This window comes from Carettochelys insculpta, chromosome 2, assembly GCF_033958435.1.
Source record: "Carettochelys insculpta isolate YL-2023 chromosome 2, ASM3395843v1, whole genome shotgun sequence".
NCBI classification, from domain to species: Eukaryota; Metazoa; Chordata; order Testudines; family Carettochelyidae; genus Carettochelys; species Carettochelys insculpta.
The window spans coordinates 274,518,034-274,536,776 of record NC_134138.1 but is presented as its reverse complement, the minus strand read 5'-3'; the positions used below and the strand labels follow the sequence as shown (position 1 = coordinate 274,536,776).

At 42.0% G+C, this 18,743-nt stretch overlaps 1 protein-coding gene across 2 annotated transcripts in view; it reads right to left on the bottom strand.

The window, feature by feature from the left end:
- SMARCC1 (SWI/SNF related BAF chromatin remodeling complex subunit C1) overlaps nucleotides 1-18,743 on the bottom strand; it is a 153,155-nt gene that overhangs the window by 84,545 nt on the left and 49,867 nt on the right. For both annotated transcript variants that reach the window (XM_074985235.1, XM_074985236.1), the window contains 9 exons: nucleotides 17,747-17,871; nucleotides 15,700-15,759; nucleotides 14,809-14,846; nucleotides 13,264-13,385; nucleotides 9,147-9,218; nucleotides 6,199-6,312; nucleotides 5,191-5,344; nucleotides 3,186-3,299; nucleotides 1,454-1,513 (listed from right to left, as the gene is read on the bottom strand). In XM_074985235.1, the coding sequence (XP_074841336.1) occupies nucleotides 1,454-1,513; nucleotides 3,186-3,299; nucleotides 5,191-5,344; nucleotides 6,199-6,312; nucleotides 9,147-9,218; nucleotides 13,264-13,385; nucleotides 14,809-14,846; nucleotides 15,700-15,759; nucleotides 17,747-17,871 (859 nt within the window). The remainder of the gene's footprint in view (nucleotides 1-1,453; nucleotides 1,514-3,185; nucleotides 3,300-5,190; nucleotides 5,345-6,198; nucleotides 6,313-9,146; nucleotides 9,219-13,263; nucleotides 13,386-14,808; nucleotides 14,847-15,699; nucleotides 15,760-17,746; nucleotides 17,872-18,743) is intronic.

The following is an 18,743-nucleotide window of genomic DNA, read 5'->3' as shown; positions in this document are numbered from 1 at the left end:
TGCATATGCCTCTGCACCACCTCATTGGTGCTACCAGCCTGGGAGTAAGGTTGCCTGATGGTTTTGGGTATAGGGTCTGGAAGGAAAGGGGTAGGAGCACAGTGGGGAGTCAGGGTGCAGGAAGGGGGAGAGAATGGGGGTCTGGATGAGAGGTGCAGCAAGAGTGGTCGAGGGGGGCACAGGGTCTAAGTGACAAGGGTGCAGCTTACCTTCTGGTCAATCAGAGCAGTGGGATGAAGCTTCCAGGCAGCACTGCCAAGGCCCCTGCTCCTCCTCCTCCCCTTCCCCTGGCTGGGAGAACAGCAACAAGCAGCTTCCTGTCCCCGCGCCAGAGCCCAAGGTCTGGATCTGGCCCTGCTTGCCTGATCCAGCCCGCAAGGCTCAGGGCTCTGCAGCCCTAAACCTGCTGCAGGACAGATGCTATGGGGTAGAGCCCCATGCTTCGGGGTCCGGATCCAGACAAGCTGTGGTCTGGATTTGAACTGTGAGCGTCCCACCCCTGCTCTAGGAGAAGGGTACCGCAACATTAATAGGGTGAGAAAATAATAGTAAGGGAAAGGGGAGAAACCCTTACTGAACATGCACTGCATGCAGCATGTCAACATAACACATCATAAAAGTTGTATCCCAGCCTGCATGCACTGGTTGATACAACTCTTGGGATGTGTCAGGATGACAATCAATGGTGATGAGGATGAGAACGACTAATAATATTTCAGGTCCCTTTGCAGGGGCTGGTGTGAGAATGTAGACACTCAGATACATATTCTCTGTTACCTCTAAGCTACCTTGCTGGGTTAGTGTGTTTGTAACTTTTCTGTGTTAATAAAACTATTACAAGTACAGGGAGGGTTTTCTATGTGAGAGTGTTGCAACTGTGCACATCAGGGTTCCCAACTGACTAGTAATTTTAGTACTACTGGACCTAAACTTGTAACAAGAACCTACCAAACCTCAGTGTCAATGGGGTATTCTCAAGTAATCACTATAATTAATACACAACAGATAACCAACAATGCATGAATGGCCTACAAGACATGGCTGCTAATGCTCTGTGATAAAGATCATGTGCACCACAAGTGGGGGACACAATCACTGAAACAATCACCAGATAACTTTTCATGTTATTACGGGTGCAATTTTATCAGAGCGTTCATGGATTCTCTGATTTTAACAGACCTTTGTGAATTCTCCAATTTCAGCTCCAGTAGTTGGTGGTCAACTCTTGGGGTCAGGGCTTGGATTGTTAAATCTTCCACACCTCCCACCCCCAGGTACTTTTTGTAAAAGTCAGGGATAGGTTATAAGTGCCCATGAATTTGGGTTTATTCTCAGAGACCCATCCATTATCTTTTATTAAAAAGACTCATGACAAAATCTTAATCTTACATATTACACAAGTTTTAATCTGGATTGCTTTCAGTATCCAACATTCTCCATTATCAGTTCTCACCTCCAGTAGCAGCAGCGTCTCTTGCTCTGTCCATTCCCTTCCAGCGCTGGCTCCCTTACTCTATGAGAGAAGTCAAGATAGATTACTTATCCTTGCAAAGCACTACTTTGCTCAAAAGCACCTCTTGTAAAAGCAGCAGCTGTAGTGGTTTAGTCCACTACCACATCCTATTAGTCACTCAACACAGCAATCTGCTCTAGTTTATCATATTGTTGTTTAGGTATGGAGCTGTCCAGCCTGTAGAAATTACACTACAGCATTTTAAGAGATGCGGAAGGAGAGTAAAGTATGTTTCATTACGACGTTTGCTTAGTAGGAAGGTTGGACTGAATTAAGTGTACAGAGGAAACAGTCATGTGAGGATTGAGAGACTCCGGTAGATTCTTACTAGAAAAACAACTGGAGTTAAAAAAGGATCTCCAAGGATAACTGACAAGGAAATGCAAGCTCATTGAAAAAGACTGATTCCCTTCCTGTAACTGCTGTACTCTCAATGAGTACTTAGCACAGCTTCACTGTCAAGCTCACTGTCACAAAGCTTTAAATCTATTTTTATAATTGTGTTTAAGACGTGTCAAAGAGATTCTAGAGAAATGAGGACGTACTCTCAATGAATCAAAACAGAGAAAGCAGTCCCTCAGCACCTTAAAGGCTAACAATATTACTTATTAGGTGATAAGCTTCATGGGACAGTCCCGCTTCTTCAGATCTGGAAATTGTGTTAAGACTTGTAACAGAATTTCTAGCTCTGAAGTGGATCAGTTCCACGAAAGCTCATCACCTAACAATTATTCTGTTAGTCTTTGAAGTGCTACAAGCCTACTGTTTTGTTCTGTGACTTCTAGTAGTCACCCTCCACGTGGAAGTCTCTAGAACAGTGTGACATCTTCAGCAGTAATCCTGAGTCTGCACACCCTCACTTCTGTGCTGCAGCAGCTCCAGAACTGAAGTCACGGTGTCCATTTTTAGTGGGAGCCTTCAAACTGGCCAACGACCCTTGGCACCGGCTAGAACTAACAGCTAGGAGACCCAGGATCGGGGATACTCCTGGTAGCCTGACAGATTAGACCCACCACTATTTTCAGGAATTTCCTTCAGTTCTAGCCCAGCCTTGGGGCTTCTGGTAGCTGGGGACAGTACTCAGAGATGAGTCTGATATTCCTCTCAGGAGGAGCCATGCAGGGAAAAAGCAAGTACTGTCCCTCCTGAGCCAGCTAGAAATAGGGTGGTCCCTGCAGCATGTGGAGAGCAGATTCACTTCCAGTTACAGGAAGCTCTGTGGCCGCCACATTCATATCCCAGCTCCGAAGGCAGCACAGGAACAAGGGGAACTATGCCATGATCCCCCTTTGGGTTGGGAACCCTCTGGTTAGAACACCATGATATTTTACATACAACCATCTGAAATAATGAAACTGATCAATTTTTAAAATCCTCTGGCCATGAAATTGACCAAGACAGACCGTGAATTTGATAGAGCCCTAATGATGAGGTAGGAATTCCCAGAATATTTGGAGAAGGACAGTGAAGATGAGCTGATGGGAGCGTAAAGATTTGTATTTTTAGAATTAATTAAAATTCAGGCACTTGGGGGCCACAGTTTAGAATCATGTCCCAGGTGGAAGACACATAGGACAAGGATGCGGAAAGAGCAACATCTCATTTAATGACTGTGTAATGAAGGAAGGAAGCTCAACAGAAGCACAGGGAAAGGAAAACCCAAACAACTTACCTTTGCCAAGGTTTTCTTTGAGTAAATGTCTGTGCGAAGTCCGAAGTTCTGCAGGTCAGTAGGCTTTTCTTTGTTTTTCTCAGGAAAACTCAGCATCTGCTGGGCAGCGGGGACCTAAGAACAAAACAAAATAGGCAAAATAAAAATAGGAGAGAGAAATTAAGGAAGGCAATGGGAGAGCAGAGCAGTAGCCAAATCAGCCCAGACTGAACAAAAGTACTAATTAGCAAAAAGATGAACTGCTGCAGACATGTACTGAACTAGCATTCTCCCCCAGCTCACCACTACTTACACACAAAACTAGCAAGTATGGGTTTGGAGTGCTGCCGCTGTGGGTGCAGCAGTACTACAGCATGTTGGAGACATGGAAAACACTACAGGAAGTGCTTTCATATCCGGCATTTTATCACCCATAAGTCTCAGATAACAGGCATTTTAACCGTAAGTATATTTCAGTTATGTTTTCCCGTATAGTATAGTGAGGGTAAGTACAAATAAATACAGCAAATACAGTGTAAGTTTACAGTGTACAATACTACTGCTGTTGCTAAATAAAGTACTCTGCACACACTTTTCTTTATTTCTTAATATCCAATCTTGTTTTTCCTCCAGTGTTATGCATTGCTAGGTCCACCTCTCTATTATCCAGAAAATTTGACTATCCAACAACCTCCCAGTCCTGGGACTGCCAGATAGGAAAGAGTTTACTGTAAACACAGAATCTCTCAGAGACCGAAGGGGGTGGGGTGGGAAAAGGATGCATTTTTTTTTTTCAGAACATGTAGGAGCTTTCCACACTATAGTGAACTCTCGTGTCTGGCATTCTATTATCCAGAACTCTCAAATAAATGGCATTTTAACCATAAGTAAATTTGAGTTATGTTTTCCGTAAGTGGAGTATAGTGAAAGCAAATACAAACAAATACAGCAAATAAAGTGGAAGTTTGCCGTGTACCGTACCACTGTTGGTAAATAAAGCACACTGCACACACTTGTTTGTGTCTCAATAGCTAATCTTGTTTTTCTTTAGTGGTATGGAAAAAAAGGCCATAACACTAGACAAAACTACCTCCACGACTGAACTGAGCATTAACAACAGAAAGACCAAGGACAACAAGGATCAACCATTTGCAACACCACCACCACCACCACACTGGGATGGGATGACTTGGAAGATGTAGAGTAGTTCACCTACTTGGGGAGTAGTATGGCCAGGGATGGAGGAACAGACAAGGATTTCAATGCCAGGATAGGGAAAACAACAGCTGCATCCAAGACTCTTCGTCCTATGGGGAGTTAAATAATATCTGCAAAGATGAAATTGCTGATCTTCAATACAAATGTTAAGAGTGTGCTCTTGCATGGCTGAGAGTCCTGGTATACTACAAATTCTTCAAATCACGAGCTACAGACATTCAGAAACAGGTACCTGAGATATATCCTTCATATTGAATGGCAAGACTTTGTCACAAGTGGGGAGCTTTGGAACAGTGCAGGACAAGAACCACCTGATGTTCAAATCAAGAGAAAGAAGTGGAGATGGCTAGGCCACACTCCCAGAAAACCATCATTCAGCATAATCCATAAAGCTCACATGGAACCCACAAGGAAAACGCAGAAGAGAAAGACCTCAGACAACATGGAGAAGATCTACTGAGCCTGAAGGGCAACAACTGGGGTGCTCCTGGAGTCAGCTAGAAGTTTGTGTTAAGACAAAGTGAAGTGGAGGAGACTTGCAGATGAACTATGCTCCACTCAGAGTACAAGTGTTTAAGTCAGTAAGTCAAGTGTGCATTGCTAGGTATGCCTCTCTATTATTCAGAATATCCAACAACCTTCTGGTCCCGGGGCTGCCAGATATGAAAGAGCTTCCTGTATTCAGATAAGATACAGCACAAACCATAGCTACAAATACACAGTGGCTACAACTACATTACACTATCCTCTATTCTTACCTAAGCAGGCATGCACGCTTGCACAAACTGGCAGCACCTGTAGGATTTACCTGGGGAGCTCGGAGATGGAGAGGCATAAGTCCAGAAGGGGTATCCGCAAGCACATTGAAATGAGGAGTAGGAGGAGGGCCCATTGCCATAGGACGGCTTTCCGGATCAACTTGGTAGTTAACTAGACCCCACTGCTCCAGAAAGGCATGTACTCTAGGGAACAGCATTACATGATTAAAGCCTGAACAAACCAACTCTCAAGCACATCTGAAGCTGCAGCAAAGATAACCTGGAGAAAGTTCAAGGGTGGAATTATAACTAATTTGCTGTCAACCAATATATATGCATGTTGTGAGCTGTCCTACAGTTACCTACAATTGTCCGTCACAGACAGAGGAACACAACACATTGCATTAATACTCCACACAGCCTTCACAATCCCACTTCTCCGCATTCAGTAAATTAAGAGTGGATCATTTCAATTATGGTCAATGGAAAACCAATTCAGCAAAAAGATACAAAGTTAGGCCGGCTGATATAAACAAGATTTGGAGGATTGGGTGGCGGAGAAGGGGACAAGGAGAAGAGTGGGATGTACAGCACTATGCATCAGTTGGCTTCCACCATCTGCCTCGGGGCAATTGTATATCAGGGATGCTCCATATATGGAGTAGAAATATTGACCACAATATAGATGCAAGATGCACACCTGGCAAAATACACCAGGAGGTGCCATACTGGAAATTCTGAAAACGTACTAAAAATTGCATAGTCAAGTTGAATATGATTATTAGTTAACACGCAATCTCTTGTTGGTCTCTGAGCTGAGCTCACAGCATTTATCTGGCATTGATGTATTTACTCTAAAGGATATATTATAAAATGTGATGTGCACTAGAAAGGGAAAAGATGATCTGTTAATAGAAATTTAATTAATGAACCCAGGGCACAGGTCTTCTACTTCACTACACACAAGTTGTAACTTACAACTGGTAATAAAGCAGCTTTGCTTGCATAAAATGTATTGTTACAGCTGAGGTTAATAGTTGCAAGGGTTAAGATTTTACCTCATTACAGCACATACATCCCCAGTAAGGTTCCTTCTGCAGGCAGTGCTGGTCAAGTACTCCTGAGGGTTTAAGCGATATGTATCAATCATGAAGTTACGATAAGCCAGGTATCTGGAAAGAGAGGCCAGTTTATAGACATTTGAAATTCTAGACATGTATATAGCATGTGTCATTTCAAATTCTGATGGTCACTAAAAATACCTCCATGTTAGCCCCTCATCCGTGAAGGTAGTATAGCCTGTATGGATGACCTCTTGGACCTATTTGTGTGTGGCGATGGTAGCCCATTTTAGATAGAATAGGAAAAAGTCTCAGAAAAGATAGGTGGAAGATGACAGCACTGGAATGTGGGAGAAATCTTCTGGACCCCCAACCTCACCTTAAAATTTGCTGTCTAGATGCAGGAGATTGGGTGGAGACAGCTGATGATGTTGGGGGTCTCTGTTCTTAAGATCTCTTTGTATTTGTGTGTATGTTGAGTTTCTCTTCTTCTGGTACAGCTGGTCCCTATTTTGTCTCGCTTTTAGGGAAGGTATCAAGAGACTGAAGAGTTGTTTGGGAATCTCACATGACACGCAACACTTACATGGAGTTTGGCTGCAAAAGGATTTTCACTTGAGGGGAGGTCTTTGGACTAGTTTGTATTATTTCTTGGGGCAATGATGAGGAATTCAAAACACAAGACCCGTTGTGTGACCACAGCTGTAGTGGTGGATCTTAGCTGCTGTGTCAGATATTTCTAAAGATGCCAGTGGGTCTATGTGCATGCAATCATTTGCCCTTCAGAGTCTAGAGAGTTGGACTGTTCCTTTCCCTCTGGTACATCATTACTGTTTACTCTGAAGTTGGCCACTTCCACTACCAGCAATCTGGGTTTTGGGTGTGTAAATTAAAACTCCTATCCCTTTGAGGGAACAGAATATTTTTGTAGGTTGAAGATACAGTAGCTGGAGTTGGCCATATTTTACCACAAAGTTCCATTATCATCCCATTGATTGGCAACACTACCTGCGATGAGGAACATACCCCCTAATTAGCGTGGGGTTCTGGTACTTCCCAGAGAATAATTTTGAGCACCTTGGCTGGGGGACATAAGTGTCTGATCTGATGAGGATGAACTGTGGTTTGCAAAGGTGTTGGGGGCATGGGAGCAATGCATCCCTTGTCTCAGCAGCTACAGTTCCAAGGGTGGAGGTGAGGATCTAAATCTCCCCCACATGGGCCGTACTGCCTTCTCGAAGACCCACACTCCAACGTTTCCAATATGGCTCATGCCCAGGGAAGACATGGGTGGGCCCACTTATGGGTGACCATGTCCTAATGGCCCACTGTGTGTGTATGTGAACTGTGATCAGAGGTCCAACTGCCATAAATATTCTGATGAGGGAGGAATTGTGAGAAATAGAGCTTCGGTGCCACGGAATTTAACATTAGTTGTACCAGGGATGTGGCATGTGGAGCCCATGCTGGTGTCATCTGAACTGGTGCCATTGTACTAGGACAGGGGTTGGCAACCGAAATAGCAAGAAGAGCCATTTTTTCCCCTATTTGGTAAAAGAAATCAATTTGAGAGCTGCAATTCATGTGAATACAAGATGATCCTTGATAAAAAATGTCAAACCGTACTTTCTGTAACCCCGATGTTAACAGTACACACCCAACTATTTGTAGTGCAATACACCATTACTGCAAGATGTTAAACTTTTTACATATGCTATTTCCTCACACTTTGTGTGTGTCTGTACCACTATCATCCTGCCTTTCACTCCCGAAATGTGTCTCTCTCTAGAAGACACTAGCGGGCATTACCCAGTGTTTCGGCATCACATATCGTTTGCTATTTAGATATGAGTTTTCATTTCGGAGCTTTCAGAAGTTCACCATTATTGAAAATAATTAGGATTTTTTTTTTTTTTTTTGCAATTATAGTGTCAGGAGCCACAAAGAGCTGAAAGTCCCTAAGAGCTGAATGCAGCTCCAGAGTCGCAGGTTGCAGACCCCTGCATTAGCACTACTGGGAAGCAACATAGTTAGCAGAATGGTTGTCAGTGCAGTTTCCTTTAGTATTGTCAACAGAGCCATGGTGGAGGAAGATAACTTGCTGCCCCTCAGCTCCAAAAGCTGTCACTGAACCACGGGGTGGACAGCACAGATGACATTAAGTTGGTCAGAGACATTTTTCTGCAGTCTTCCTCTCTTTGGGGCAAAGAGGACAGTTGTTTCCTGACTGACTTTTTTGGTCTTCAGGGATCTTGGTGATGAAGAGACTGGTGATCGATGCAGGGAAAAGGCGAGCTCCATCTCAGCTGAGAAGGAACTGATAGATCCAGGTCTTGTGCACGAAAGACAAAGTGCAGACAACCCAGGAGGCAGACACTGCTTACGTGCGACCTGTACACGCACTACTACTAAAACTCCCCAAGCAAAAGTATGGACATGCACCACCACCTGGAGCAGAGCACCAACAGGGACGTCACTCTAAGAACACCTGTGTTATATACGTGGAACACTGAACTTCTATGTTTAAAGTTGTGTGCTCAGGTATTGTACACCTGTAAATAAAGATTACTGGCACCAAACTATTTTTCATGTTTTGCTCTGTTATGTATGTTTAAAAAGCCTTAAACTTTTTTCAGAAACTATTTTAGGCTGCACTTAACACACTGTACCAAGCTTTGCAATCATTAATGAGCTATATTTTCCCTAGGTATCCAACCTGTTTAATATTACTTAGATATGCTTAATTTCTACCTAAATCATAATGAAGTTAATTGTACAGACAGGCATTTCCTAAAAATGGACATACTAAGAATACATCAGTGCCTTTTTACATCAGAAAACTGTATCAGTCCACCCTTGTGGATGTGAAGACTACTTTTTCTGGAAATGAAAGTATTGCTTAGGCTTCCCTAGGGAACACGTGTATATCTATATATTGTACTTACATTTCTGGAGTCTTGGACTTGTTTTTCCCATTGAAGAATTCTGGAAGAGCACGACGCTCAATAACATGAATACTGCAAGGAAGTATAAAGATCAACATGGTTACTGAGGAGAACATGCAAAATTCAGCTGCTGACAGCTTGCATACACCTTCAAAATCTTTCATACACCCTTACTATGCACACCTAACGTGCAAATATTTAAAACACACTGTTGCTCAGACACCCAAATATCCCAACAAAGCATGTGGAAATATATCCTCTAACTAGTTTTAATCAAGATTTTCAACCTATAAAACACATTTATATTTTAATGGTTTAGAAAGTTTCTTGGTGTGTGAATGCACTTGCCTATTCAGTACTGGAATGATTGCCTGAAAAAACCCCTAGCACTTACCAGTTATGAGCTTTTCTATATTTTGAAAGTCAAGCAAATGTCTAAACAATTAAGAGTATAATTTTATAAGGCTATATTTCAAAATATTTGCAGTAATCAGACTTTAAAAAGTGAATTTAAACTCTGACTCTGTTGGAGGACAGGATTTTACCATCTTATTTCCTTACCAAAAAATTCTGGTGCCATGAGAAATATGCACACAAATAAAGAGGAAACTGACTTACTGTACGGTGAAAATAGCCAAACAATACACAAAGTGCTATCAAACACGAAGTAAAACTAGCTCAACAGATAAAGAAAAAATACATTTATTTTCAAATTTCTTTCAGTCTATCTAATGAATTACTTATAACAATTATGGGGGAAATAAAAGGGCAATTTTTTAAAATGTATGATGTCAATTTAAAAGGGGATGAAAGAATACTTCAACATTCTACAGCTTTTATAAGACTGGCTGCTAGTAAATACTGTAGAAGGTGAACAGGTTACAGTTAGTTTCCCTCATCCTCCAGATAAAGCATAAATGGTGGCTTTATGGTCTGTTGATCTGTTACTTGAAAAAAAATTACAAAGCAAATGGATCCCAAACCATTTCAAATTTAGGGTAATTCCTAACATTCTCAAGAAATCTATCATCATAAAGCTAGGCCACTCATTTTGTTCAATTCATACAAAATAAAAAGAGTAAGAAAAAGGCTACAAAATATAAAGTTCAAATACAAAAAAAACTTGCCAGAAAATGATTTATATGGACCTTGATTTTCCAGATAGTTTCTCCATGCTTTAATGGATGAGACCGTTACTGGGTTACATGTGTTAAAGGAGCAAAGAATACTCTATTCCAGATATAATCCTTTTGCCATCAACTGAACTATGAAACAGCTTTTCAGTTTCAGACAGTGATAAAACACATTGGCCCCATTTTGCACAAGATGCTTAAATGGCATGCTAATGAGAGACTCCCTCCATAAAATTACTTTAATAAGCTTATACAATGGCAACTCCTGTGTATGAAGTTAAGGAATTGGGACAGTTATGATGATACTTTGATATAGCTATTTTGAAGGGTGGGGGGAGCACCGGTGTACTGGTGAAGAGAAAAAACATTCCTTGTTTATCAAGTCTTCCTCTAGCTACTCATTCTACTAGTGTATATTAGTTGCAAAATAGTAGTATACAATGACACCAATCAGGAAGAGGGCTTGTCATGCTTCTTCTTCTTCTTCTTGGTAGTTCGTCGTGTCTGACGACGACGTCTTAAGCTTACACAGGCTAATCAGCTGTGGACTTTCATGTGGCTGAGGAGTCCAAGCCTTGGATGACATGGGCGTTCAAAGTAGGGGAAAGGGAATTGTCTTGACTCTGTTGGTGTGGCTGCTGTTGTTGCTCTTCTCCTCTCATCAGCATCAATCAGGCATATGTGTCGCTGCTCTCTGAAGTTGTCATATTCATGTCGTACAAGACCACGCCAGCCTGTTCAGTCTTTTGCATGCTGCTCTAGCTGCTTTGGCTTTAATCCTGCATGAGCAATGTTGGCCTTCATGCAGTCTTTATACCTCTTACGAGACCTACCTGGATTCCTTTTGCCCTGGGAGAGTTCACCATAGAAGAGTTGCTTAGGGATTCCTGACTCCTCCATTCGTATGACATGCCCTGTCCAGTGAAGCTAGGCTTTGAGAATCATGGCTTCAGTGCTTATGGTTCCTGCTCCGTCAAAGACTTCCAGGTTTGTGACTCTGTCCTGACATCAAATGTGCAGTATTGACCTCAGGAAGTGCTCCAATAATTTCATATGTTTTCTATACAGGGTCCAGGTTTTCCATCCATAAAGGAGACTGGTCGGGACTACAGCCAGTACACTTTGTTTAGTGGACTGCTGGATATTGTGCTGACTCAGCACTCATGCTCTCAGACATCCTAGTGCCTGGTTGGTCTGGCAAATCCTGGCATTGATTTTGTTGCCAGTTATTCTACCTCGAATTTTTTTTATAGCCCTAAATCCATCAGCCAAGTGAAGTAATAGTCATAAGTAGCATTAGAGTCTAAAACACATTGGGATTTCTTACTGGTCAACCTGTTGCTGTCTGGATGTCAGACATCGCTCGTGTCGTCCCTTAAGTATCTTGGGGGCACTACTAATCTAAAGAGAAGTTTTGTATGGGTCCCTGAAAATGGCAGCACCAAGTTTCTGCCAGCCATGTTGTACAAACTGATTAACTGCCTGTGAGACTCCATTAGGATAATTATTACTGCTGCTACAGACAGACAAATCTTAAAAATCCTCTTAGGAGGCAACCTGAAAATGAGTATGAGGATTTTGCCTGAAAGCCCCAGTGCAATGGTATCTTGATCTTGAGTGAGGCCACTGGGTGCTATTGTAATATGAAATTCTCTCTCTCCAGTACCAGACTCCTTAAGCACCTAATAATCTTTTTTAATGAGTTTATCCTCATAACAACATTGTGAGGTAGGATAATATTCTTCTATGTTCATATGTAGGCACTTTTGCCCAAGATCACAGCATGGCAAAACAGAACTCTGTATCCAAGTCTCAGGTTAGTGCCTTAATTACAGCGATGGGCAACCTAAGCTAAGAAGTGGCTGTCCACAAGCTCAATGGGCTTCAAGATGGTCATAACTAAGATGGTGTCCTGGCACAGGGTAGTTTTGCTAACTGTGCCCATGTACCCAGAATTTATGGGGTGAACTGTAGTGGTGTGCTGACTGGATGCAGAGGGAATGCACGGCTCTGAGTCAATTTTGTGTGCAATCAGCTCACTTCATATGACCTGGCTTCATGTGCATGTCACTTAGTAAAACCAGTAGGAAAAACCAAAGAAAACAAAACCCACACACACAGAGACAGAAGCCAGTGAAATCTGGCAACCCCGATGAGCTGCATGTGGCCTACAGTCTGCCACTCAAATGGTAACAACATCAAAAAACAACTAAGGGAAGACATCTAACAATTATTTCCTGAATATTTGGAGCCCTGCATTAAGGGTGTATTTGTATAGATTAGAATTTGTTGTCACAGCTGCATCAGCCTAGAATTTCAACAAAGACATCAATGTCATAACCCTAATGTGGCAAACAGGCAAAGAAGCCTTCCCCTCAAATGATGGCCTCTTCAGTAGAACACTGAAGGCCAGATTCTCACACAGCAAACAGCAATTTTAGATACATTCACTTTTCCACATACACCATTTCCTGGATGTGCAAGTCTACCAGGGTTGGTTAGTTCACCCTAGACCTCTGACTACACAATTGTAAACTAAACACTTCCTATACATAAGGATGGAAGGGGAGCTCAATGACAAGCTGACTTCCCCACTGATCAGGTGCAATAAATAAGTAACCTTTTCAGAGACAATACCTTAAATCGATGCTGGTTAAAAATCTCCCATTTCTAGAAAAATTAACAGCCAGGTTTATAGGTTACAGGCAAACTTGGAACTCCTTAGAGAAGTCCAAGTAACAACAGTCAAAGCAAGGCATGGTCAAGACAGCTGCTAGACAAACTTCTCCCACTCAATTCTAACCTACAACAAGCCCTTCAAGACTAAAAGCAGAGAACTTCTAATCATATTAAGGTGCATTTTCCAGTCTGGATACCGGTCAAGAAGGGGACAGATCTAAACTAAATTAATTTCTGCCCACTTATTAAAGTGGTGAAACAAGTCGAGTAACAGTCTGAATCCTCTTCCCACATTCTCTCCTTACCAGTTGTAGTCAAACCATGATGCATAGCTTGGAATAATGATGTGGTTGGTCTGTTCTGTGACATTATCTTCACCTGGGTCGATGGATCGACTCTGATCACCTTTGTTGGGATCTTCATCTTCCTGAATCAAAAGAAATACAGCAAAAGCATTAAAAGTGTGTGCGTGTGTGGGGGAGGGGCATGCATGAAGACTTGTCTACACACCATCTAGTGCACAGCTAAGCTATAGCATACTCACTGGCAGTGTGGACTCTGCTGCTGTGCTGTATTTCAAAGCACACTGTGGAACTTTCGATGCACTGTAGCAAAGTCCACATGCCCAGTTATGTGCTCTGTCAACAGACACTGTATAAAGAGCATCCTAATCAGAAACAGAAAAGCCCCCTGACAGACTATGTTAGCACTACTGATCCTGGGCAATACTTTCAGGTGGTTAGAACTCAGAGGCTGATGCACCACTGTGGAGGAATGCAGGGGGGGGGAAGCACACTTCATCCTGTCCTAACCTATGAAACACCACTCTCAGCTGGCCACCAAGATGTCAGAGGGCTGCACAATCCTCCGCATACTACTAATGCTGCTCATTCAAGCAGGCACTAATGATACTGCAAGGTATGACCCCAGGCAGATCAGAAATGATTACACGGTTCAGAGCAAGGATGAAAGAGTGGGGAGTGCGAGTGGTGTTCTCAGCAAGCCTTTCAGCCAACAGTAGAAGTCCAGACAGACATGGCTACATCTTATAGGTAAGTTTGGCTGCACAGACAGTGTCACCAGGGGGGTTTCAGCTTCCTTGATTATTGGATCCTGTTATGAGGACTGCTGAGACAAATGAAACTCACCACTCCAATCCTGGCCTGATGCAGGATACTGGAAGCTGTGTTGTGTTGAGAGAGGTTACTGAGATTTTTAGGGGGGATAACTGGGCTGTGGCAGCAGTGTTAAAGAACGAAATGTGAGCTGAACGGGTTGAAAAATTTAACTGCTGGAGGAAGCAGCCCTTGTTGAATAGGCATGGTGAGACTGAATACTATGTCAGTATGGGATTTTGTGCATTGGGGTGGAGGAAGGGGAGGAGGGGCGGAGAAGAGAAATAGGGTGAAGTCAGGCTTTATATAACATTTTAGAAGCCAAAGCTGATTACAAAGTGGATGACGGATGGTGTATACGGATATAGCAAGGTCTACACTAGGGATGCTAGAACAGCCTACCTATGGCATTGTAGCTATGCCGTAAAGCTCCTGTTGCACTTAGGTCTTCAGGACCAAGCCTAAATAACAAAGGGCGCATTTCTGGGTTTTTAAAAGCCTAGCAAGATGTGCTAAAGTTTATCAAACTCTTCATAGATTACATTCAACTTGTTTTTAAATGTAGGCAGTAACCTCACGGTATATATATTTAAAACCATATTGAGACTGTCGTATAAGCAGAAGACTCCTGCAAAGGATGTATTTATTTGTATGCACAATTTAGGAGCAAGTTACAATCTGAGTTACTGAAGGTTATTCACTCCTGAATTTTTCTAACTGAACGGCTGCTGTTACCTTTCCTCCTGTAGCCACTGTCTCCTCATCTTGCTCATCTGTAAGGCAAAGAGCATAGAGAACTGAAGTCTAATAAAATGTAGTTATATAACCTACAAACCTTTGTACACACAGTCATTTAATTGGGCAGGATTTTGTTTGTTTGGGGTGGGTGGAAGAGTGACAAGAAAGGGGAACACGCACAGTGCATCACGAAAGAATCATCTCTTCTTAATGTACACACTCAGCTGCCAAAGATATAATAGCAGAAAGAAACAGCACGGACAATTAAACTCCCCCAATTAATTACTGGTTGGCCTACTTCAAGGTAGTCAAAAGGTGAATTGCAGGACAAATCTAGATCACCAGATGCTTTTGAATGGACTACATTTTTTTTTAATTTACTTATTTCCATGTGATAAATGTTTCTCTGGCATGTGGACCTTGACTGAGAAATGTGGACCTTGATAAAAATAATTGATCAGTGCTGGCCTAGTCCCTTATATGTAGCCCTGCACCTTCAGAAAAAAAGCGAGCCATTTATGCTTCTGATGCTTAGAGCCCAGCTGTGCCTAGGTATGGATCACTTTGGTTGCCAGTACATTGAAAGAAGGGGTTTGCCCCTATAAACTAGGTTCAGTAAGAGTACAGAGGAAGTCTACAAGTGTCTGGCTTCAAGAGAAAAACTTACATCACACAAACATGCATTAGAAGGTTGTATGTAAATACCAAATGGGGACTCCACAGATGGTAAAACATCTTTAAAATGTCAAGTATCTTGTTTTGATAATGTTTTTCTTTTTTTAAATATGAAAATATTACGAAGTTTTAACCCACAACCTCACAAACAGGGATCCATTACATGAGAGTGACTAAACTAATTAAAAATATGTAATTTTGTTTTCTTTTTACCTAGGTCTGCTACCGTTCCTCCTTTCACTGGCGTGTTTTCACTGTCTTTCTTTGGGTTCACTGTGGAAGCAAATAAGATTGAAAACGTTACATTCAATCCTCACAAGCTCACAATGTTCTCTAGTAAGCACCCCGGTCTTACCTTCCACACTAGTATGCCCTTGTTTTATCGGCAAGAAAAAGTCCAGCCCCAAAAACATTAACCCAGATATGCTGGGCTCTCCATGATGCGGCTGAAGTTCACTGCTGGTGCACAGTGTTCAGTATCCTTACTCCTCAGCCACTAAACACAACCTCAAACTTGCATGTTCCTTACTCCCACAGGAACTGACCTACAGTATTTCAAGTTCAAAAGTTTAAAACAAATTAATAGGCATATAAACTACCAACACACAACAGAACAATTGCCTGTGAAGTGTAGTATCAGACCTCTAGAAGTGGTTATACTTGTTTCAGGGGTAGTAACAGAGGTAGCCGTGCTAACAAAACAAACCAGCAGTCATGTAGCACTTTAAAGACTAACAAAATAATTTATTAGGTAATGTGCTTTCATGGGGCAGACTCACTTCCTCAGATATCTCCAGATATGAGGTAGTGGGTCTGCCGCACTGCAGCTCATCACCTAGTAAAGACTAACAAAATAATTTAAAGTGCTACATGACTGCTTATTTGCTTTGTTTCAGGAGGAAATTAAAAAAAAAAACCAAAAATCCAGAAGAAATCAACAACTCCAGGAGTAGGCTTCCAAAGGTATACATGGCACTTTGCTTAACTCCTGAGGCTAAAGGCCTATCCCTTATCCCACTGCTGTACTTAATTAATAGCGATATTGCAATGTCCATAGGAGACCGCCTCGTCTAGTAAACAGGATAATAATACAAGACAAAGTTGGGTTCTGTTTCTGGCTTTGTCACCAACCAGCTGTGTGACCATGGGCAAGTCACCTAAGAACATAAGACTTGCAATATTGGGTCAGAACATAGTCCATCTTGCTCAGTATCTTATCTCCAACAGTGGCCTATACCAGAGCTTCCGTGGACTGTACAGAAGAGGGAATTGGTAGAGTGATCTACTCATCTTCCACTCCTGGCTTCTGGCTGTGAGAAGTTTAAGGTTGAATTTCTGCACACTAAGAGTAGCATTCATGACCATCTTGATTACTGCCCCCTTCCAGACCTTGCTCCCCAACTCCCTATCCCTAGTCACAACCCAAATCCCTGCACCACTGGCGCAGGTCACAACCCCCCTCCCAGACCCTGTACTCCCTTCTCCATGTAAGAATCCTCTCCTTCACCTATAGTGCCTCCCAGCCCCTGCACCCCCCCTCTGCACCCAATGTCCCTTTTAGATTCCAAATACCCTCCTGTACACCCATCCCTTACGCCAAGTTCTCCTCTCCACTCAACCATCCCAGGCCCCACTCCGCCTTTATCATTATTGTGGAAGAGTGCAGTAATTGACCAATTACCAAATTGGTGGAGTACCCTCCCCCATGAAAAATTATTGCCCCCACCCCCGTGATTTAGCTTATGGTCCATGCCCACATCCACAGTATTCCTTCCCACATAGTCATTTCCCATTTTGTGGATGTGCAACTCTTGGTACCTTTGTAAGTGGAGTACTCTGTACTTGACCTGATTGAACTTCATCCTACTTACCACAGAACCTCTCTCTCTCTGATTTGGAAGTCAACCTTGCTTGGTTTTATTCCTAGTTTTCTACCTTGATACATCAGTTATAATCACTTTGCTCTTGAAATAGATTTTCAGATGCAAACAGCTCTTTAATATTTAGGTTACTATTTACCTATCTTCACTGATTTTTCATACATTTACTTCAAGAAAAAAAACTGATGAGGTAAAACTCGGTTTCTGCAGAATGCCAGATTCCAAAGCCTTGTCTAATTAATACCAGATGGACAAAGACCAAAAGGAAAAAGCTACCTCAAAAATGTGGCTAAAATATACAGTGCAAATATAATGCCTGCTGTGCAGCTTACCATGCACAAAACCCAGTGCAGCTAACTCCTTGTGTATGAATACTCTACCATTTTTGGGAAGTACCACTTCCTCTATGTTCGGTACAGGTGTTGGGTCTTCCATATCCTTGGTAAGATCATCTTGCTCATCCTCTTCTTTCTGACCTCGCCTTTTCCCATACAGCCCTGCTTGTCTAAAACAGATAAGACAAATTCTCTGCATGTGATAACTTGAAGTTGTAGCTATCCTATATTTGTCATGACCCCACTAAATTTCTCAAGTTAAGAGTGTTGGGTCAGGAAGATACCACTACGAAAACACCTCCGTGATGCAGGAAGTAATCCTGGAGACAGCAGATAGCAGCTTTTTCCTTAAATGGATATTAAGCCTCCTACTAGGGGGCTCTGATGGAACTCTTGTGTCTTAACCACATTTCAGCTCAGAAAAAACACACTCTATACATTTAAATTTCACAGTTTCAAATGGACAATTTTCCTAACTGTCCTTCTTATACATTGTTGCCTTGCAACATTGATGTCACAGCTGGATTTCAGATAATTTGAGGTGCTAAAATAGCATTTTGATTGGCCTCCTGTTAGCAAGATTAAGGAGGTTATTAACATGTTTATACATTTTATAATTGTACAAGAGGATCTGAAATTTACAGATGATGTTCCTATACAGTTATGTAATTAATCAGTTGTCCAAAACCAAAGGCATTATATATGAAAATGTTTGAAGATGATCTACAAAGAATTTTTTAAAAATTGGACTTGGAATGTAAGTCTCACTTCTTCTGGTTTTGTCACAACGAGCGTGATCTCTTATCCCACAGCTGGGGGGTGGGGCTGGATTAAACACAGCACAAAGTATTTTTGGCCAAATGTTCAGTGAAGTTAAATGGGGATAGCCAAAAAAATCCTTTTCCCCGCTCAGTTGCCTAACTTTAAATCTCTTGCTTCCCACCATTTCACAAGTTCATTTTTCAGTATTTTACTTCAACTGAGTCCTGATCGAATACAGCTAATGAAATTAACAGAAAAATCAAAATAAAATGCAAATGAA